We start from the raw sequence: 17384 nt of genomic DNA on the forward strand, positions 1-17384 counted from the left end.
TCAAGGGTGTTTTTGGGGTATTTTGGGGGTGGTTTGGGTCTCTCTGTGTCTCTCACCCCACAGGAGGGTTTTGGAGTGGGTTTTGGGGTGTTTTGGGGTGTTTCAAGGGTGGTTTTGGGGTGTTTGGGGCTGGTTTGGGTCTCTCTGCGTCTCTCACCCCACGGGGGTGGTTTGGAGTGGGTTTTGGGGTGTTTTGGGGTGTTTTGAGGGTGGTTTTGGGGTGTTTGGGGGATGTTTTAGGGTGTTTGGGGCTGGTTTGGGTCTCTCTGTGTCTCTCACCCCACAGGGGGGTATTGGAGTGGGTTTTGGGGTGTTTTGAGGGTGGTTTTGGGGTGTTTTGGGGGTGGTTTGGGTCTTTCTGCGTCTCTCCCCCCACGGAGGCGTTTTGGAGTGGGTTTGGTGGTGTTTCAAGGGTGGTTTTGGGGTGTTTCAAGGGTGATTTAGGGGTGTTTGGGGGTGGTTTGGGTCTCTCTGCATCTCTCACCCCACGGAGTGGGTTTTGGGGTGCTTCAAGGGTGATTTTGGGGTGTTTTGGGGCTGGTTTGGGTCTCTCTGCGTGTCTCACCCCATGGGGGTTGTTTTGGGGTGTTTCAAGGGTGGGTTTGGGGTGTTTGGGGGTGGTTTGGGTCTCTCTGCGTCTCTCACCCCACCGGGTGGGCTTTGGGGCGTTTCGAGGGTGATTTTGGGGTGTTTTGTTGATATTTTGGGGTGTTTTGGGGGTGTTTTGGGTCTCTCTGTGTCTCTCACCCCACAGGGGGGTATTGGATTGGGTTTTGGGGTGTTTCGAGGGTGGTTTTGGGGTGTTTCAAGGGTGGTTTTGGGGTGTTTTGGGGGTGGTTTGGGTCTCTCGGCATCTCTCACCCCACCGGGTGGGTTTTGGGGTGTTTCAAGGGTGGTTTCGGGGTGTTTTGGGGGTGATTTGGGTCTCTCTGTGTCTCTCACCACACAGGAGGGTTTTGGAGTGGGTTTTGGGGTATTTTGGGGTGTTTCGAGGGTGATTTTGGGGTGTTTGGGGGATATTTTGGGGTGTTTTGGGGATATTTTGGGGTGTTTTGGGGCTGGTTTGGGTCTCTCTGCGTCTCTCACCCCACGGAGGTGTTTTGGAGTGGGTTTTGGGGTGTTTTGGGGTGTTTCGAGGGTGATTTTGGGGTGTTTTGTTGATATTTTGGGGTGTTTTGGGGGTGGTTTGGGTCTCTCTGCGTCTCTCACCCCACAGGAGGGTTTTGGAGTGGGTTTTGGGGGGTTTCAAGGGTGGTTTTGGGGTGTTTGGGGCTGGTTTGGGTCTCTCTGCGTCTCTCACCCCACAGGAGGGTTTTGGAGTGGGTTTTGAGGTGTTTTGGGGTGTTTCAAGGGTGGTTTTGGGGGTGTTTTGGGGGTGGTTTGGGTCTCTCTGTGTCTCTCACCCCATAAGGGTGTTTCGAGGGTGGTTTTGGGGTGTTTCAAGGGTGGTTTTGGGGTGTTTTGGGGATATTTTGGGGCGTTTTGGGGGTGGTTTGGGTCTCTCTGTGTCTCTCACCCCACAGGGGGGTATTGGAGTGGGTTTTGGGGTGTTTTAAGGGGTGTTTTGGGGTGTTTTGGTGGTGGTTTCGGTCTCTCTGCATCTCTCACCCCACGGGGTGGGCTTTGGGGCGTTTCGAGGGTGGTTTTGGGGTGTTTTGTTGATATTTTGGGGTGTTTTGGGGCTGGTTTGGGTCTCTCTGTGTCTCTCACCCCACAGGGGGTGGTTTGGAGTGGGTTTTGGGGTGTTTCAAGGGTGGTTTTGGGGTGTTTTGGGGGTGGTTTGGGTCTCTCTGTGTCTCTCACCCCATAAGGGTGTTTTGGGGGTGGTTTTGGGGTGTTTGGGGGAGGTTTTGGGGTGTTTTGGTGGTAGTTTGGGTCTCTCTGTGTCTCTCACCCCACAGGAGGGTTTTGGAGTGGTTTTGGGGTGTTTCGAGGGTGGTTTTGGGGTGTTTTGAGGCTGGTTTGGGTCTCTCTGCGTCTGTCACCCCTCGGAGGTGTTTTGGAGTGGGTTTTGAGGTGTTTTGGGGTGTTTCAAGGGTGGTTTTGGGGGGTTTCAAGGGTGGTTTTGGGGTGTTTCAAGGGTGGTTTTGGGGTGTTTCGAGGGTGGTTTTGGGGTGTTTTGGGGATATTTTGGGGTGTTTTGGGGGTGGTTTGGGTCTCTGTGTCTCTCACCCCACAGGGGTGGTTTGGAGTGGGTTTTGGGGTGTTTCGAGGGTGGTTTTGGGGTGTTTTGAGGCTGGTTTGGGTCTCTCTGTGTCTCTCACCCCACGGAGGTGTTTTGGAGTGGGTTTTGAGGTGTTTTGGGGCGTTTCAAGGGTGGTTTTGGGGTGTTTTAAGGGTGGTTTTGGGGTGTTTTGGGGACGTTTTGTGGTGGTTTGGGGGTGATTTGGGTCTCTCTGTGTCTCTCACCCCACAGGAGGGTTTTGGAGTGGGTTTTGGGGTATTTTGGGGTGTTTCAAGGGTGATTTTGGGGTGTTTTGGGGCTGGTTTGGGTCTCTCTGCGTCTCTCACCCCACGGAGGTGTTTTGGAGTGGGTTTTGGGGTGTTTTGGGGTGTTTCGAGGGTGATTTTGGGGTGTTTTGTTGATATTTTGGGGTGTTTTGGGGGTGGTTTGGGTCTCTCTGTGTCTCTCACCCCACAGGGGGTGGTTTGGAGTGGGTTTTGGGGTGTTTCAAGGGTGGTTTTGGGGTGTTTTGGGGCTGGTTTGGGTCTCTCTGCGTCTCTCACCCCACGGGGGTGGTTTGGAGTGCGTTTTGGGGTGTTTCGAGGGTGGTTTTGGGGTGTTTTGGGGGTGATTTGGGTCTCTCTGTGTCTCTCACCCCACAGGAGGGTTTTGGAGTGGTTTTGGGGTGTTTCGAGGGTGGTTTTGGGGTGTTTTGTTGATATTTTGGGGTGTTTTGGGGGTGGTTTACGTCTCTCTGTGTCTCTCACCCCATGGAGGGTTTTGGAGTGGGTTTGGTGGTATTTCAAGGGTGGTTTTGGGGTGTTTGTTTCAAGGGTGGTTTCGGGGTGTTTCAAAGGTGGTTTTGGGGTGTTTGGGGCACATTTTGAGTCTCTCCCCCCACGAGACCATTTTGGGGCGTTTTGGGGGTCCTTTGATGATGGTTTTGGGGTACATTTTGGGTCTCTCTGTGTCTCCCCCCCCAGGAGACCATTTTAGGCCATTTTTGGGGGTCCTTTGATGATGGTTTTGGGGCACATTTTGAGTCTCTCTGTGTCTCTCCCCCCACGAGACCATTTTGGGACATTTTTGGGGTCCTTTGATGATGGTTTTGGGGTACATTTTGAGTCTCTCTGCGTCTCCCCCCCCAGGAGACCATTTTGGGGGTGGTTTTGGGGGTCCTTTGATGATGGTTTTGGGGTACATTTTGAGTCTCTCTTCGTCTCCCCCCCCAGGAGACCATTTTGGGGCATTTTTGGGGTCCTTTGACGATGGTTTTGGGGGTGTCTGACGTCTCCATGGCTCTCTGCCCCCCTCCAGGCGAGCTGTTTGTCGGGGGGGCCCCGCCGTCGCTTTTGGGGCGCCTCCCTCGCCTCGTGGCCTCTCGGGGGGGGTTCCAGGGCTGTTTGGCCTCTCTCGACCTCAACGGGCGACTGCCCGACCTTTTGGGGGACGCCGTGAGCCGCGGGGGACACGTCCAGAGGGGCTGCGACGGTGAATTGGGGGGGCCCGGGGGGGCGGAATTGGGGGGGACAGGGGGGAATGGGGGGGATTGGGGGGGAATTGGGGGGGGAATGGGGGGGATTGGGGGGCGGAATTGGGGGGGGAATTGGGGGGGACAGGGGGGAATGGGGGGGATTGGGGGGTGGGGAGGGGGAATTAGGGGGGAAAGAGGGGGATTGGGGGGAAGGGGGGTGGAATTGGGGGGTACAAAGGGGAATGGGGGGATTTGGGGGGGAATTGGGGGGTACAGGGGGGAATGGGGGGGATTGGGAGGGGAATTGGGGGGGAATTGGGGGGAATTGGGGGGGACAGAGGGGAAAGGGGGGGAATGGGGGGGAATTGGGGGGGATTGGGGGGCGGAATTGGGGGGTACAGGGGGGAATGGGGGGGAATTGGGGGTGAAGAGGGGGGAATGGGGGGAATTGGGGAGGAATTAGGGGGAATTGGGGGGTACAGAGGGGAAAGGGGGGGATTGGGGTGAAACAGGGGGGAATGGGGGGATTGGGGGGCGGAATTGGGGGGGGAATTGGGGGGTACGGGGGGAAAGGAGGGGATTGGGGGAGGAATTGGGGGGTACAGAGGGGAATGGGGGGGATTGGGGGGGAATTGGGGGGAAGAGGGGGGAATGGGGGGAATTGGGGAGGAGTTAGGGGGAATTGGGGGGTACAGAGGGGAAAGGGGGGGATTGGGGGGAGACAGGGGGGAATGGGGGGGAATTGGGGGGGGGAATTGGGGGGGAATTGGGGGGGACAGGGGGGAATGGGGGGGATTGGGGGGAATTGGGGGGGGAATTGGGGGGGACGGGGGGAATGGGGGGGATTGGGGGGGAATTGGGGGGGGATTGGGGGGGACAGGGGGGAATGGGGGGGATTTGGGGGGCAGAATTGGGGGGGACAGAGCGGAATGAGGGGAATTGGGGGGTGGAATTGGGGGGTACAAAGGGGAATGGGGGGATTTGGGGCGGAATTGGGGGGGACAGGGGGGAATGGGGGGGAATTGGGGGGTACAGGGGGGAATGGGGGGGATTGGGGGGTGGGGAGGGGGAATTGGGGGGGAAAGAGGGGCATTGGGGGGAATGGAGGGGATTGGGGGGGATTAGGGGGGAATTGGGGGGTACAGAGGGGAAAGGGGGAGATTGGGGGGAATTGGGGGGATTGGGGGGCAGAATTGGGGGGGGATGGGGGGAATTTGGGGTGGGGAGGGGGAATTGGGGGGTACAGGGGGGGAAGGGGGGAATTGAGGGGTACAGGGGGGAATGGGGGGTGCAGGGGGGAATGGGGGGATTTGGGGTACAAGGGGGAAAGGGGGGGATTGAGGGGGTGGGGAGGGGGAATTAGGGGGGAAAGGGGGTGGAATTGGGGGGACGGGGGGGCAATGGGGGGAATTGGGGGAATTCGGGGTACAGAGGGGAATGGGGGCGATTGGGGGGAATTGGGGGATACAGAGGAAAAGGGGGGATTGGGGGGAGCACAGGGGGCAGAGGGGGTTTGGGGGCACACGAGGGTCGCACGAGGGGGGCAGATTGGGGTACAAAGGGGGGGAAGGGGGGCACAGGGGGGAGATTGGGGGGCACGAGGATGCACGAGGGAGGAGATTGGGGGGCACAGAGAGGCTCAGGGGGGCACAAGGTTGCATGACGGTGCACGAGGGTGCACGAGGGAGGAGATTGGGGGCACAGGGAGGTCTGGGGTGTCACGAGGGTGTCTTGGGGTGCACGAGGGGACACAAGGGAGGAGATTGGGGGGCACAGGGAGGCTCAGGGGGGCACGAGGATGCACAACAGTGCACGAGGATGCACGAGGATGCACGATGGTGCACGAGGGAGGCGAGTTGGGGGCACTGGGAGGCTCAGAGGGCCACAAGGTTGCACGGCGGTGCACGAGGACGCACGATGGAGGAGAGTGTGGGTCTGGGGGTGCCCGTCGTGACGCGGTGTGCGCACAGGTCCCGGCACGACGTGCACGGAGGAGTCGTGCGCCAACCACGGCGTCTGCCTGCAGCAGTGGGACGGCTTCGCCTGCGACTGCTCCATGACCGCCTTCGCCGGCGCCGCCTGCACCGAGCGTGAGCGCACAGGGGCACGGGGGCACGCGAGCGTGAGGCACGGGGGCACACGAGCGTGAGGCACGGGGAGATACAGGGGCACACGAGCGTGAGCGCACACCGGGCACGGGGGCACGCGAGTGTGAGGCACGGGGGCACACGAGCGTGAGGCACGGGGGGATACAGGGGCACACGAGCGTGAGCGCACACCGGGCACGGGGGCACGCGAGCGTGAGGCACGGGGGCACGAGTGTGAGGCACGGGGGGCACGCGAGCGTGAGACACGAGGGGATACAGGGGGCACGACACGAGCGTGAGCACACCAGGGCACGGGGGCACACGAGCGTGAGGCACGGGGGGCACACGAGCATGAGGCACGGGGGGGCACACGAGCGTGAGGCACCAGGGGCACGGGGGCACACGAGTGTGTGAGGCACGGGGGGCACGAGTGTGAGACACCAGGGGATACAGGGGCACACAAGCGTGAGCGCACCAGGGGCACGGGGGCACACGAGTGTGAGGCACGGGGGCACACGAGCGTGAGGCACGGGGGGATACAGGGGGCACACGAGCGTGTGAGACACGGGGGGATACAGGGGGCACACGAGCGTGAGGCATGGGGGGCACGAGTGTGAGGCATGGGGGGCACGAGTGTGAGACACCACGGGCATGGGGGGCACACGAGCGTGAGACACCACGGGCACAGGGGACACACGAGCGTGAGACACGAGGGAGCAGGGGGCACAAGTGTGAGACACGAGGGGATACAGGGGGGCACACGAGCGTGAGGCACCACGGGCATGGGGGGCACACGAGTGTGAGGCACGAGGGCACGGGGGGCACACAAGCATGAGCGCACCACGGGCACGGGGGGCACACGAGCGTGAGGCACCAGAGCATGGGGGCACACGAGCGTGAGGCACGAGGGATGCGAGTGTGAGACACGAGGGAGCAGGGGGAACACGAGCGTGAGACACCACGGGCACAGGGGACACACGAGCGTGAGACACGAGGGGCACAGGGGGCACACGAGCGTGAGCACATGACAGGGCATGGGGGAACACGAGTGTGAGCACACGAGGGGATACAGGGGGGCACAAGCGTGAGCACACGAGGGAGTGGGGGACACAAGCATGAGCACATGAGGGCACGAGGGACGCGAGTGTGAGCACACAAGGGAGTGGGGGATGCAAGTGTGAGGGCACAAGGGCATGAGGGACACGAGTGTGAGCGCACGAGGGAGGGGGAGACACAAGTGTGAGGGCATGAGGGACACAAGAGTGAGCACACGAGGGCACAAGGGACGTGAGTGTGAGCACACGAGGGAGTGGGGACACACACAGGGGGACACAGCGAGTGTGAGCACACGAGGGGACGATGGGACGAGGGGGCGGCTGCCGAGAGAGCGACTGCACGAGGACACGGGGACACCTGCGGCGAGTGTGAGCGCACGAGGACGTGAGGGGAGTGAGTGTGAGCGCACGAGGACGTGAGGGGAGTGAGTGTACGAGGGCACAGGAGTAAGTGTGAGTGCACCAGGACATGGGGGCAAAGGGATGTGAGGGGAGTGAGTGTGAGTGCACGAGGACACAGGAAATACAGGGCTGTGGGGGCACGAGGGGCCTCGCACGAGGGCTCTGTACCCCTCGCACAAGGGCTCTGTACCCATTGCACGAGGGCTCTGTGCCCATTGCACGAGGGCTCTGTGCCCCTCAGGCCTCGCACGAGGGCTCTATGCCCCTCACACGAGGGCTCTGTGCCCGTTGCACGAGGGCTCTGTGCCCCTCGCACGAGGGCTCTGTGCCCGTTGCACGAGGGCTCTGTACCCATTGCACGAGGGCTCTGTGCCCCTCAGGCCTCGCACGAGGGCTCTGTGCTCCTCGCACGAGGGCTCTGTACCCCTCGCACGAGGGCTCTGTGCCCCTCAGGCCTCGCACGAGGGCTCTGTACCCCTCGCACGAGGGCTCTGTGCCCCTGTGCAGCGCCTCTCGCACGAGGCCTCGGTGAGTTCGGGGCAGAGCCGCCGTTGCACACGTGTGGGGCACGAGGGGCGTGCGAGGGGCGGCCATGGGACCCCCCCGGCATCCGTGGGGCGTCTGTGGGGCAGAACGGGGGCACCGTGGAGCTGCTCCGGGTGTCTATGGGGCAGCCGTGGGTCACTATGGGGCAGCCATGGATCCCTATGGGGCAGCCATGGGTCCCTGTGTGTCCCTATGGGTCCCTATGGGGTAGCTATGGGTCCTTGTGTGTTCCTATGGGGCAGCCATGGGTCACTGTGGGCACCTATGGGTCACTATGGGTCACTATGGGTCCCTGTGTGGCAGCCATGTGCCACTATGGGTCACTATGGGGCAGCTATGGGGCAGCTGTGGGTCCCTATGGGTCCCTATGGGGCAGCCGTGGGTCGCTATTGGTCCCTATGGGTCCCTATGGGGCAGCCATAGGTCACTATGTGTCCCTATGGATCACTATGGGGCAGCCATTGGTCCCTATGGGTCCCTATGGGGCAGCCATGGGTCACTATGGGTCCCTGTGGGTCCCTATGGGGCAGCTATGGGTCCCTGTGGGTCCCTATGGGGCAGCTATGGGTCCCTGTGGGGCAGCCATCAGTCCCTATGGGTCCCTATGGGGCAGCCGTGGGTCCCTATGGATCCCTATGGGTCCCGGCTGCTCCCTATGTGTTTCCATGGGTCCCTATGGGTCCCTGTGGGTCCCCACCACTCTCTATGGGTCTCTGTGGGTCCTTATGGGTCCCTATGGGTCCTTATGAGTCCCTACATGTCCCTATGGGTCCCTATGGGGCAGCCGTGGGTCTCTGTAGGTCTCTATGGGTCTTTATGGGTCCCCATAGATCCATATGGGTCTCCGTGGATCCCTGTGTGTCCCTATAGGTTTCTATAGGTCTGTATAGGTTGTTATGGGTCCCTATAGGTCTGTATGGGTCCCTATGGGTCTCCGTGGGTCCTTATGTGTCCCTATGGGTCCCTATAGATCCCTATAGGTCTATATGTGTCTCTATGGGTCCCTCTGGGTCTACATGGGCCCCTATAGGTCTGTATGGGTCCCTATAGGTTTCTATGGGTCCCTCTATGGGTCTCTATGGGTCTGTCTATGGGTCTCTATGGGCCCCTATAGGTCTGTATGGGTCCCTCTATGGGTCTCTATGGGTCTCTATGGGTCAGTCTGGGTCTCTATGGGCCCCTATAGGTGTCTATGTGTCTCTCTATGGTTCTCTATGGGCCCCTCTGGGTCTCTATGGGTCCCTCTATGGGTCTCTACGGTTCTCTATGGGTCCCTCTATAGGTCTCTGTGGGTCTCTATGGGCCCCTATAGGTGTCTATGGGTCCCTCTATGGGTCTCTATGGGTCCGTCTATGGGTCTCTATGGGCCCCTATAGGTCTGTATGGGTCCCTCTGTGGGTCTCTATAGGTCTCTATGGGTCCCTCTGGGTCTCTATGGGCCCCTATAGGTCTCTATGGGCCCCTCTATGGGTCTCTGTGGGTCTCTATGTGTCTCTATTGGCCCCCGTGTGTCTCTATGGGTCCCTCTATGGGTCCCTCTGTGGGTCTCTATAGGTTCCTGTGGGTCTCTATAGGCTCCTGTGGGTCTCTATGGGTCCCTCTGTGGGTCTCTATAGGCTCCTGTGGGTCTCTATGGGTCCCTCTGTGGGTCTCTATAGGTTCCCGTGGGTCTCTATGGGCTCCTGTGGGTCTCTATGGGTCCCTCTGTGGGTCTCTATAGGTTCCCGTGGGTCTCTATAGGTTCCTGTGGGTCTCTATGGGTCCCTCTGTGGGTCTCTATAGGCTCCTGTGGGTCTCTATAGGTGCCTGTGGGTCCCTCTATAGGTTCCTGTGGGTCTCTATAGGTGCCTGTGGGTCCCTCTATAGGTTCCCGTGGGTCTCTATAGGCTCCTGTGGGTCTCTATGGGTCCCTCTGTGGGTCCCTATAGGTGCGCTGTGGGTCTCTATAGGCGGCCGTGCCGGTGCCCCATAGGGGCGCCCCGAGCCCCTCCCCCGGCCCTCCCCGGCCCCTCCCCCTCCCGCCCCTCCCGCTGCAGCACAGCCGCCGCCGCCGCCCCACGGCCGCTCCGCGCCCCACAGCGCCCCACGGAGCCCCACAGCGACCCACGGAGCCGCCCCACCGACCGCAGGAGCCGCCCAGGCCAGAGACACCCCCCCTCCGCCCCACATCCTCCATCCTCTGCCCCACACCTCCCTCACCCCCGCAGCCTCCATCCTCTGCCCCACAGCCTCCATCCTCTGCCCCACACCTCCCTCAGCCCCGCAGCCTCCATCCTCTGCCCCACACCTCCCTCAGCCCCACATCCTCCATCCTCTGCCCCACACCTCCCTCAGCCCCACATCCTCCATCCTCTGCCCCACAGCCTCCATCCCCCTGACCCACTGCTCCCTCAGCCCCACATCCTCCCTCCCCCTGACCCACATCCCTCCCCAGCCCCCCATCCATCCTCCCTCAGCCCCACATCCCTCCATCCTCCGCCCCACAGCCTTCCCCTGACCCACAGCCCCCCCTAACCCCCCTCCATCCCCCCATCCTCAGCCCCACATCCCCCTCAGCCCCACATCCCCCTCAGCCCCCTCATCCCCGCATCCCCACATCCCCCTCAGCCCCATATCTTCCACATCCCCCCCTGCCCCACATCCCCCCCTGCCCCACTCCCCCTCATCCCCATATCCCCCTCAGCCCCATATCTTCCATCTCTCAATCCCTCCGCCCCACATCCCCCCTCAGCCCCACATCTCTCCCCTCATCCCCACATCCCCCTCAGCCCCACATCCCCACATCCCCTCCTCAGCCCTACATCCCTTCCTCAGCCCCACATCCCTCCTCAGCCCCACATCCCCCTCAGCCCCATATCCTCCATCTCCCCATCCCTCCATCCCTCATCCCCACATCCCCCACATCCCCCTCAGCCCCACATCCCCTCCTTAGCCCCACATCCCCCCCCATCCCCACATCCCCCTCAGCCCCATATCTTCCATCTCCCCATCCCTCCATCCCTCATCCCCACATCCCCCTCAGCCCCACATCCCCACACCCCCAAATCCCCCCTCAGCCCCTCATCCCCACATCCCCCCCACATCCCCCCCTCAGCCCCACATCCCCCTCAGCCCCATATCCTCCATTTCCCCATCCCTCCATCCCTCATCCCCACATCCCCCCCACATCCCCACATCCCCCTCAGCCCCATATCCTCCATTTCCCCATCCCTCCATCCCTCAGCCCCACATCCCCCCACATCCCCCCATCCCCCCCCACATCCCCCTCAGCCCCACATCCCCCCATCCCCCCCTCAGCCCCACATCTCCCCACATCCCCCTCCACACCCCCCCCCCACCGATGCATCCCCCGCTGTGATCTCCCCCCCCCGCCCTGGCCCCCCCCGCCCGGGCCGCCCCCCTCGCCCCCCCCCTGCATGCGCTGAGCCCCGGGGGGGGGATCGGGACCCCCCGAGGGGGGGCGCTCCCCTCCCCCCACACCCCTCCAAGGGGGGGGCTGCACCCCCTCCCGCTCGGGGGGCGACCGCGACCCCCAACACCCACTTGGGGGTGACTCCACGCCCCGTTTGGGGGGGATTTGAGGCCCCCCCAGACCCATTTTGGGGGGATTTGAGGCCTCCCCAGATCCATTTTGAGGGCATTTGGGCCCCCCCAGACCCATTTTTGGGGGATTTAGGCCCCCCCAACCCTTGTCTAAGGGGAGATTTTGGGGATCCTCCCCCTCAGCCCCATTTTGGGGGGATTTAGGCCCCCCCAGACCCATTTTGAGGGCATTTGCCCCCCCCAGACCCATTTTGGGGGAGATTTGGGGCCTCCTCATCCCCATTTTGGGGGGATTTGGGCCCCCCCAGACCCATTTTGGGGGAGATTTGGGCCCCCCCCAGCCCTTCTCTAAGGGGAGATTTTGGGGATCCCCCTCCCAGACTCATTTTGGGGTGACTCGAGGCCCCCCCAGACCCATTTTTGAGGGATTTGGGCCCCCCCCAGACTCATTTGTGGGGGATTTGGGGCCCCTCCACACCCATTTTGGGGGAGACTTTGCCCCCCCCAGCCCTTCTCTAAGGGGAGATTTTGGGGATCCCCCTCCCAACCCCATTTTGGGGTGACTCGAGGCCCCCCCAGCCCCATTTTGGGGGAGATTTTGGGCCCCCCCAGCCCCATTTTGGGGTGATTCGGGCCCCCCCAGCCCTTCTCTAAGGGGAGATTTTGGGGATCCCCCCCTCAGCCCCATTTTGGGGATCCCCCTCAGCCCCATTTTGGGGGTGTCCCCCCCTCCTCTTTTCGGGGTGCTCCCTCTCCTTCCCCCCCCCCCTCCTCTCCCCTCCTCCATTTGGGGTCCCCTCTGCCTTGGGCGGCTCCTCTCCCCCCCCCCCCAGTTTTGGGGTCCCCCCAGGTCAGGGTTCTGCCATTGCCAGGGTCTCCCAGTTCGGGCTCCCCAGGCCCCCCAGTTTTGGGGTCCCCAGTCCTCCCAGTCCCCCCAGTTTTGGGGTCCCCAGTCCTCCCAATCCCCCCGTTTTGGGGTCTCTCTCCCCCCAGTCCCCCCAGTTTGAGCTCTCTGGTACCCCCAGTGCCCCCAGTTTTGGGGTTTCTCTCCCCAGTGCCCCAAATTTGGGGGTGTCTCTCCCCAGTCCGCCCAGTTTGGGCTCCCTCGTCCCCCCAGTGCCCCCAGTTTGGGGGTCTGTCTCCCCAGTTTGAGTTCTCCGGTGCCCCCAGTGACCCCAGTTTGGGGGTGTCTCTCCCCAGTCCCCCCAGTTTGAGCTCTCCAGTGCCCCCAGTTTGGGGGTGTCAGTGCCCAGTGCCCCCAGTTTGAGCTCTCTGGTGCCCCCAGTGCTCCCAGTTTGGGGGTGTCGGTGCCCAGTGCCCCCAGTTTGAGCTCTCTGGTGCCCCCAGTGCCCCCAGTTTGAGCTCCCCGGTGTCCCCAGTGCTCCCAGTTTGGTGGTCTCTCTCCCCAGTGCTCCCAGTTTGGGGGTGTCAGTGCCCAGTGCCCCCAGTTTGAGCTCCCCGGTGGCCCCAGTGCCCCCAGTTTGGGGGTGTCAGTGCCCAGTGCCCCCAGTTTGAGCTCTCTGGTGCCCCCAGTGCTCCCAGTTTGGTGGTCTCTCCCCCCAGTGCTCCCAGTTTGGGGGTGTCAGTGCCCAGTGCCCCCAGTTTGGGGGTGTTTCTGCCCAGTGCCCCCAGTTTGAGCTCTCTGGTGCTCCCAGTGCTCCCAGTTTGAGCTCCCCGGTGGCCCCAGTGCCCCCAGTTTGGGGGTGTTTCTGCCCAGTGACCCCAGTTTGAGCTCTCCAGTGCCCCCAGTTTGGTGGTCTCTGCCCCCAGTGCCCCCAGTTTGAGCTCTCCAGTGCCCCCAGTGCTCCCAGTTTGGTAGTCTCTGCCCCCAGTGCTCCCAGTTTGGGGGTGTCAGTGCCCAGTGCCCCCAGTTTGAGCTCCCCGGTGCCCCCAGTGCTCCCAGTTTGAGCTCCCCGGTGCCCCCAGTGCCCCCAGTTTGGGGGTGTCTCTGCCCAGTGCCCCCAGTTTGAGCTCCGTGGTGCCCCCAGTGCTCCCAGTTTGGTGGTCTCTGCCCCCAGTGCCCCCCGTCTGGGGGTGCGTGAGCCGCCCAGTGCCCCCGGTTTGGGGGTCTCTCCCCCCAGTGCTCCCAGTTTGAGCTCCGTGGTGCCCCCAGTGCTCCCAGTTTGGTGGTCTCTGCCCCCAGTGCCCCCCGTCTGGGGGTGCGTGAGCCGCCCAGTGCCCCCGGTTTGGGGATCTCTCCCCCCAGTGCTCCCAGTTTGAGCTCCGCGGTGCCCCCAGTGCTCCCAGTTTGAGCTCCCCGGTGCCCCCAGTGCCCCCCGTCTGGGGGTGCGTGAGCCGCCCAGTGCCCCCGGTTTGGGGATCTCTCCCCCCAGTGCTCCCAGTTTGAGCTCCGCGGTGCCCCCAGTGCTCCCAGTTTGAGCTCCCCGGTGCCCCCAGTGCCCCCCGTCTGGGGGTGCGTGAGCCGCCCAGTGCCCCCGGTTTGGGGGTGCCGATGCGCGGGCGCTGACCCATGGGGGCGCTGGGGGTGGCGCTGCTGGCGCTGGGGGTGCTGGCGGCGCCGGGGGGGGCGGCGCGCGTCTCCTCCAGCCTCTCCACCACCCACCACGTCCACCACTTCCACCGCGCCGGCGCGCCCGTCGCCATCAACCGCGCGCCCTTCCTCACCCGCCGCGCCCACGGTGAGTCCGGCCTGCGGCCTCCTCTTCAGCATCCTCCATCATCATCCTCATCATCATCCTTCTCTTCATCCTCATCATCATCGTCATCCTCCTCATCCTTCTCTTCATCCTCATCATCATCATCCTCCTCATCATCATCGTCATCATCCTCCTCCTCATCCTCATCCTCCTCATCCTCTTCATCCTCATCATCATCATCATCATCCTCGGGTCGGGCCTTCATCAGCCTCCTCAGCACCTTCATCCTCTTTGGGTCTCTCATCATCCTCCTCCTCAGATTTCACCCTCATCATCCTCATCCTTCTCTTCATCCTCCTCCTCCTCCTCATCATCATCACCCTGAGGATGGGCCTTCATCAGCCTTCTCAGCACCTTCATCCTCTTTGGGTCTCTCATCATCCTCCTCCTCAGATTTCACCCTCATCATCCTCATCCTTCTCTTCATCCTCCTCCTCCTCCTCATCATCATCACCCTGAGGATGGGCCTTCATCAGCCTTCTCAGCACCTTCATCCTCTTTGATTCTCTCATCCTCCTCCTCAGATTTCATCCTCATCGTCCTCATCCGTCTCTTCATCTTCGTCATCATCGTCTTTATCATCATCGTCATCATCATCATCAGCCTCCTCAACACCTTCATCCTCTTTGGGTCTCTCCTCATCATCCTCAGCTTTCATCCTCATCCTCCTCATCCTTCTCTTCCTCCTCCTCCTCCTCCTCCTCTTCACCCTCATCCTCATCATCATCGTCATCCTTGGGATGGGCCTTCATCAACCTCCTCAGCGCCTTCATCCTCTTTGAGTCTCTCCTCCTCCTCCTCAGCTTTCATCCTCATCCTCCTCATCCTTCTCTTCACCTTCATCATCATCATCATCATCCTCATCCTCGGGATAGGCCTTCATCAGCCTCGTCAGCATCTTCATCCTCTTTAGGTCTCTCATCATCCTCTCCTCAGCTTTCATCCTCATCCTTCTCATCGTTCTCCTCCTCCTCTTCACCCTCCTCCTCATCATCATCATCATTCTCGGGATGGGCCTTCATCAACCTCCTCAGCATCTTCATCCTCTTTGGGTTTCTCCTCCTCCTCCTCAGCTTTCATCCTCATCATCCTCATCCTTCTCATCCTCCTCTTCATCATCATCCTCAATCATCCTCCTCCTCGGGATGGGCCTTCATCAGCCTCCTCAGCACCTTCATCCTCTTTGATTCTCTCATCCTCCTCCTCAGCTTTCACCCTCATCCTCCTCATCCTTCTCTTCACCTTCATCATCCTCATCATCATCATCTTTATCATCATCCTCATCCTCAGGACAGGCCTTCATCAGCCTCCTCAGCGCCTTCATCCACTTTGGGTCTCTCCTCCTCCTCCTCAGATTTCATCCTCATCATCCTCATCCTCCTCATCCTTCTCTTCTTCTTCTTCATCATCATCATCATCATCCTCGGGTCGGGCCTTCATCAACCTTCTCAGCACCTTCATCCTCTTTGGGTCTCTCATCATCCTCCTCCTCCGCTTTCATCTTCCTCTTCCTCCTCCTCCTCGGGTCGGGCCTTCATCAGCCTCCTCGGCATCTCTCACCATCCTCCTCCTCAGCTTTCACCCTCATCCTCCTCATCCTTCTCTTCCTCCTCCTCATCCTCCTCCTCCTCATCATCATCATCATCCTCATCCTTGGAATGGGCCTTCATCAGCCTCCTCAGCACCTTCATCCTCTTTGGGTCTCTCCTCCTCCTCCTCCTCCTCCTCCTCCTCCTTCTCGAGTCCTCGGCCTTCATCAACCTCATCATTATCTCCATCCTCCTCCTCCTCCTCCTCCTCGGGACTCCAGCCTTCATCCTCCTCTTCCTCCTCATGGTTGGACCCTCCTCTTCCTCTTCCTCTTCCTCTTCCTCTTCCTCTTCCTCTTCTTCCGCACCTCCATACCCGCTGCTCTTCCTCCCCTTCATCTTCCTCCCCTCCGCCCTGTGGGCGTCCCCAGACCGACCCTCCTCCTCCTCCTCCTCTCTGCTGGTGGAGGCTCCACTCCCACCATCCTCTTCCTCTTCTTCCTCCCAGAGACCCCCAGACCTTGGCCTTCCTCCTCCTCCTCCTCCTTTCAAGGACCCCAAACCCTCCTCCTCTTCCTCTTCTTCCTCCCAGGGCCCCCCAGACCGACCTTCCTCCTCCTCCTCCTCCTGAGAACCCTGGCCTTCATCCTCCTCTTTTTCCTCCTCCTCCCCATGGCCTTCATCCTCCTCCTCCTCAGGACCGTGGCCTTCATCTTCCTCTTTCTCCTCCTCCTCCTCCTCTCCATCATCCTCCTCATCATCATCATCCTGGGGACTCAGCCTTCCTCCTCCTCCTCTTCATCCTCCTCCTCTCCATCCTCTTCCTCCTCCTGGGGACTCAACCTTCGTCCTCCTCCTCCTCCTTCTCCTCCTCCTCCTCCTCCTCCTCTCCATCCTCTTCCTCCTCAGCGTGGGGACTCAGCCTTCATCCTCCTCCTCTTCCTCCTCGGGATCCTGGCCTTCATCCTTCTCCTCCTCTTTCTCCCCATGGCCTTCATCCTCTTCTTCCTCCCCATGGCCTTCATCCTTCATCCTCCTCCTCCCCATGGCCTTCATCCTCTTCTTCCTCCCCATGGCCTTCATCCTTCTCTTCCTCCTCCCCATGGCCTTCATCCTCCTCTTCCTCCCCATGGCCTTCATCCTTCTCCTCCTCCCCATGGCCTTCATCCTCCTTCTCCTCCTCTTCCTCCCCATGGCCTTCATCCTCCTTCTCCTCTTCCTCCCCATGGCCTTCATCCTCCTCCTCCTCCTCCTCTTCCTCCCCATGGCCTTCATCCTCCTCCCCATGGCCTTCATCCTCCTCCTCCTCCTCATGGCCTTCATCTTCCTCCTCTTCCTCTCCATGGCCTTCATCCTCCTCCTCACAGCCTTCATCCTCCTCCTCCTCCTCCCCATGGCCTTCATCCTCCTCCCCATGGCCTTCATCCTCCTCCTCCTCCTCCCCATGGCCTTCATCCTCCTCTTCCTCCCCATGGCCTTCATCCTCCTCCTCCTCCTCCCCCGCGCTGTGGTGGATGGGAGGGTCTGAGCTGAGTCTGGAGGTGCCGTCCCTCCCCCCTCCCCCCCCCTTGCACACGCGTGTGCACACACACGGCTCCAGGGGGGGGAGGGGAGGGGCACTGCTGGTGCAAGGAGAACACGTGTGTGTGTGTGTCCGTGTGCGTGTGAACACGCGTGTGTGTCCGTGTGCACGCGCGTGTGTGTGGGGGGGGTTGGGAGCAGTCCTCGTGCGAGCCCCGATCCTCGTGCAAGCGCTGCCTCTCATGCAAAGCCTCACTGAGTGCCCCCCCCCAACATTTGGGGGTCCCCGAGTGCTCCAATATGGGGGTTCGGGGGAGTTTGGGGGTCCCTGAGTGCTCCAATATGGGGGTTTGGGGGGGTTTGGGGTCCCCGAGTGCTCCAATATGGGGGTTCAGGGGGGTTTGGG

The 17384-nt window shown here is 61.4% G+C and overlaps 1 protein-coding gene across 1 annotated transcript in view; it reads left to right on the forward strand.

The window, feature by feature from the left end:
• Positions 1 to 17384, forward strand: part of LOC128849872 (neurexin-2-like) — a 100719-nt gene that overhangs the window by 61785 nt on the left and 21550 nt on the right. Inside the window, 2 exon segments of the mRNA XM_054052539.1 lie at positions 3482 to 3655; positions 5609 to 5728. Coding sequence (XP_053908514.1) covers positions 3482 to 3655; positions 5609 to 5728 — 294 coding nt within the window.

The sequence above is a fragment of the Cuculus canorus genome, chromosome 34 (genome assembly GCF_017976375.1).
Source record: "Cuculus canorus isolate bCucCan1 chromosome 34, bCucCan1.pri, whole genome shotgun sequence".
Lineage (NCBI taxonomy): Eukaryota > Metazoa > Chordata > Aves > Cuculiformes > Cuculidae > Cuculus > Cuculus canorus.